Below are 5,000 nucleotides of genomic sequence, written 5' to 3' on the forward strand. Positions count from 1 at the left end.
TTGTATTAAAGAGATAAGTCCATGAATATTTCGCCTATGCATTTCTTTTTTGACAGAGTATAAAATAATATAGATGTTTTCACGTGATACTATTTCTACGAAACGAGTTAACGTGCTATGTTATCAGGTGAAAACGAGAGTGCCATTTTATTTATTACCCACCTACAAATAATGTAAAATGTGACAATTAATTCCAACATAATTCAAGAGACATGCGAATGCACAGCGCTAGGACCAGGAAAGATGGCGTCATGTACCAAAATGACGTCATTTAACAAATTCATAGGTAACTGCTGGAGTGTACGGAATTTGTACACACACATATATTCACCATTTGCCTATAAATATATTTTCTCCAGTGTTTATTTGTTTAAAAATAAAACAAATGGCGTTTAAAAATAAACAGCTTTGTAATAATATTAGTCTGTAGGTCAGCTGACCATCGAGTGCATTCACTACACAATTGAAGTTGCTTTATATTAAGTTTAAAGTTTCTTTTGTTTGACGACACCACTAGAGCACACACATTTATTAAGGATCAGTTATTGGACGTCAGACATTTGGTAATGTTGATAATCAGGGGTTGGGTGTCACCTGGAAGGGGAATGCATATGTGTAGTATTTGTGGGTAGTTGACATCATCCAGACTCCATGACGCACGGAACAAGTGGATCATAAGAAAGGTAGGTAGGATTATCTAAGGGTGGATTCCGGTTGCTGCAGAAGTGAGTAAACTACTTTCATTAAACCTAAGTAGACAGGTTGCACACGACATTGTATTCAGTTCTAGATCAGGACGGGAACACTGCTTTGTGTCAACCCAAATACTGATAATATAACTAGAAATAAAGTATGGTAATTTATTGTTATTAAGTTAACAAGAGTGAAGGCGTGGCCTAAAACAAAAAGCCACAAATATGCCTCTGATAGTAGATACAATCAAACCAACAAGCAAGTTAATGGGAATGTTTGACACAGTATTGGTAGTACAACCTGTAATCATATAATGCCAAACTATACTAGTTCCTTCACACACACGTGGCAGATACATAAATCAAAGTATTGCCCAATCATTTTGTATAATCTGACAACACGACACCCCACTGGTCGCCAAGCATAGTTCACGAATCATACAGTCTTAGTAAAACGTAACACAATCTTATTATATTCAAAATATTGCAAAATCTACAGATTCGACAGTGTAGAAAAAGGATAAACTTAGTAACACATATACCACGAATGCGCAAGCTCACCGTATCTGTAAGAACAATTTGCTAAAACAAAATTAACATGCTGGGCTACCTCAGTCAGTATCATACTGTGAACTTTAATTAATGTGAGAATAAAGTCAAATTAAATGTCCTGTTCCACCTCTGCAGTCTGCCTCAGTCAGTCTCAACCTGTGAACTTTAATTAATGTGAGAATAAAGTCAAATTAAATGTCCTGTTCCACCTCTGCAGTCTGCCTCAGTCAGTCTCAACCTGTGAACTTTAATTAATGTGAGAATAAAGTCAAATTAAATGTCCTGTTCCACCTCTGCAGTCTGCCTCAGTCAGTCTCAACCTGTGAACTTTAATTAATGTGAGAATAAAGTCAAATTAAATGTCATGTTCCACCTCTACAGTCTGCCTCAGTCAGTCTCAACCTGTGAACTTTAATTAATGTGAGAATAAAGTCAAATTAAATGTCCTGTTCCACCTCTGCAGTCTGCCTCAGTCAGTCTCAACCTGTGAACTTTAATTAATGTGAGAATAAAGTCAAATTAAATGTCCTGTTCCACCTCTGCAGTCTGCCTCAGTCAGTCTCAACCTGTGAACTTTAATTAATGTGAGAATAAAGTCAAATTAAATGTCATGTTCCAACTCTGCAGTCTGCCTCAGTCAGTCTCAACCTGTGAACTTTAATTAATGTGAGAATAAAGTCAAATTAAATGTCCTGTTCCACCTCTGCAGTCTGCCTCAGTCAGTCTCAACCTGTGAACTTTAATTAATGTGAGAATAAAGTCAAATTAAATGTCCTGTTCCAACTCTGCAGTCTGCCACAGTCAGTCTCAACCTGTGAACTTTAATTAATGTGAGAATAAAGTCAAATTAAATGTCCTGTTCCAACTCTGCAGTCTGCCACAGTCAGTTCCGAGAGAAAACCCCAAACTACACCCATACGTCTGACTACTGGATTCAGTCAGATCCAACCTGTTCCCAGAATCAGAATCAGAATCAGACCCAGACCCAGACCCAGACCCAGACCCAGATACAGACTCAGACACAGATGCATATTAAAACCCAGACCCAGATGCAGACTAATATTAAGACACAGACTCAGACTTACACTCAGACCCTAGACCGAGACTCAGAATCAGACCCAGACCCATGCTCAGACCCAGACCCAGACCCAGACCCAGACCCAAAACCAGACCCAGACCCAGACCCAGACTCAGACCCAGACCCAGACCCAGACCCAGATCCACACTCAGATCCACAGTCAGACCCAGACCCAGACCCAGACCCAGATCCACACTCAGATCCACACTCAGACCCAGACCTGAACACAGACCCAGACTCAGACCCAGAGCTGAACCCAGACTCAGACTCAGAATCAGACCCAGACCCAGACCCAGATGCAGACTAATATTAAGACAGACTCCCGAGACGCAGACCCAGAATCAGACCCAGACCAAGACCCAGACCTGAACCCAGATCCAGACGCAGTCCCAGACCCAGACCCAGAACTAGACCCACACCCAGACTCAGACCCAGATTAAGACCAGACCCATATGCAGACTAATATTAAGACAGACTCAGACCCGAGACCCAGAATCAGACCCAGACCCAGGTTCAGACCCAGACCCAGACCCAGACCCAGGTTCAGACCCAGACCCAGACACAGACACACACTCAGATCCAGACCCAGACACACACTCAGATCCAGACCCAGGCCCAGACCCAGACCCAGGTTCAGACTCAGACCCAGACTCAGACCCAGACCTGAACCCAGACCCAGACCCAGACCCAGACCCAGACCCAGACTCAGACTAATATTAAGACACAGACTCCCGAGACCCAGACCCAGAATCAGACCCAGACACAAATTCAGACCCAGACCAAGACCCAGACCTGAACCCAGATCCAGACGCAGTCCCAGACCCAGACCCAGACCTAGACCCACACCCAGACTCAGACCCAGATTAAGACCAGACCCATATGCAGACTAATATTAAAACACAGACTCAGACCCGAAACCCAGACTCAGAATCAGACCCAGACCCAGACCCATACCCAAATCCAGACCCGAGACCCAGACCCAGACTCACACCCAGATCCAGACTCAGACCCAGTCTCAGACTCAGACTCAGACCCAGATCCAGACCCAGACCCAGACCCAAAACCAGACCTAGCCCCAGACCCAGATCCAGGCCCAGGTCCAGAACCAGACCCAGACCCGGATCCAGTCTCAGACCCAGACACAAATTCAGACCCAGACCCAGACCTGAACCCAGATCCAGACCCGAGACCCAGACCCAGACTCAGACCCAGATCCAGACTCAGACCCAGACCCAGATCCAGACCCAGACCCAAAACCAGACCTAGACCCAGACCCAGACCCAGGCCCAGATCCAGACTCAGACCCAGTCTCAGACTCAGACTCAGACCCAGATCCAGACCCAGACCCAGACCCAAAACCAGACCTAGCCCCAGACCCAGATCCAGGCCCAGGTCCAGAACCAGACCCAGACGCAGACCCAGATCCAGTCCCAGACCCAGACACAAATTCAGACCCAGACCCAGACCTGAACCCAGATCGAGACCCAGACCCAGACTCAGACCCAGATCCAGACTCAGACTCAGACCCAGATCCAGACCCAGACCCAAAACCAGACCTAGACCCAGACCCAGACCCAGGCCCAGAACCAGACCCAGACCCAGATCCAGTCCCAGACCCAGACCCAGACCCAGACACAGATACAGATACAGACACAGACACAGACGCAGATTAAGACCCAGTCCCAGATGCAGACTAATATTAAGACAGACTCAGACCCGAGACCCAGAATCAGACCCAGACCCAGGTTCAGACCCAGACCCAGACCCAGGTTCAGACCCAGACCCAGACACAGACACACACTCAGATCCAGACCCAGACACACACTCAGATCCAGACCCAGACCCAGGCCCAGACCCAGACCCAGGTTCAGACTCAGACCCAGACCCAGACTCAGACCCAGACCTGAACCCAGACCCAGACCCAGACCCAGACCCAGACCCAGACCCAGACCCAGACCCAGACCCAGACTCAGACTCAGACTCAGACTCAGACCCAGACACAGATCCAAAGCCAGACCCAGACTCAGACTCAGACTCAGACCTAGACCTGAACCCAGACCCAGACACAGACCCAGACACAGACACAGACACAGACCCAAAGCCAGACCCAGACTCAGATTCAGACCCAGACCCAGACCCAGACTCAGACCCAGACCCAGACCCAGACCCAGACACATACACATACACAGACTCAGACCCAGACCCAGACTCAGACTCAGACCCAGACCCAGACCCAGACTCAGACCCAGACACAGACAGATCCAGATCTGAACCCAGACCCAGACCCAGACACAGACAGATCCAGATCTGAACCCAGACCCAGACCCAGACTCAGATGTTACCGAAGGTTCTATATATATATATATATATATATATATATCACATAAGACTTCAGCTGGGGTTTAAGGTCTTTATTCAGGGATCACCTGGAGGGATGTGAAGATCCCGATGTTTATAAAAACATTCTCACACAAATAACGACCTGGAATAACAAAAGGACATAAAATCAGTTACATTTTCCAGGTTACAACATATATTATGTTGCCATACATAACGCTGTTTGCCAAGTACAAATTACTACAATATTATATTACTAATGTACATTTAACACCAACATTTCAATTCAAAGAGACTCAAATCCAATATAATTATAATTCAAAGGTTAATTTAATTATCAC

At 46.0% G+C, this 5,000-nt stretch overlaps 1 protein-coding gene across 1 annotated transcript in view; it reads right to left on the reverse strand.

The window, feature by feature from the left end:
- The window catches only part of LOC121386151 (putative per-hexamer repeat protein 5), a 10,984-nt gene that overhangs the window by 3,780 nt on the left and 2,204 nt on the right, over nt 1–5,000 (reverse strand). The window contains exons 6-9 of the mRNA XM_041516950.1: nt 4,274–4,369; nt 3,585–3,878; nt 3,277–3,487; nt 2,447–2,625 (exon numbers count right to left, since the gene is read on the reverse strand). Coding sequence (XP_041372884.1) covers nt 2,447–2,625; nt 3,277–3,487; nt 3,585–3,878; nt 4,274–4,369 — 780 coding nt within the window. The remainder of the gene's footprint in view (nt 1–2,446; nt 2,626–3,276; nt 3,488–3,584; nt 3,879–4,273; nt 4,370–5,000) is intronic.

The sequence above is a fragment of the Gigantopelta aegis genome, chromosome 12, assembly GCF_016097555.1.
Source record: "Gigantopelta aegis isolate Gae_Host chromosome 12, Gae_host_genome, whole genome shotgun sequence".
Taxonomy (NCBI): Eukaryota; Metazoa; Mollusca; class Gastropoda; order Neomphalida; family Peltospiridae; genus Gigantopelta; species Gigantopelta aegis.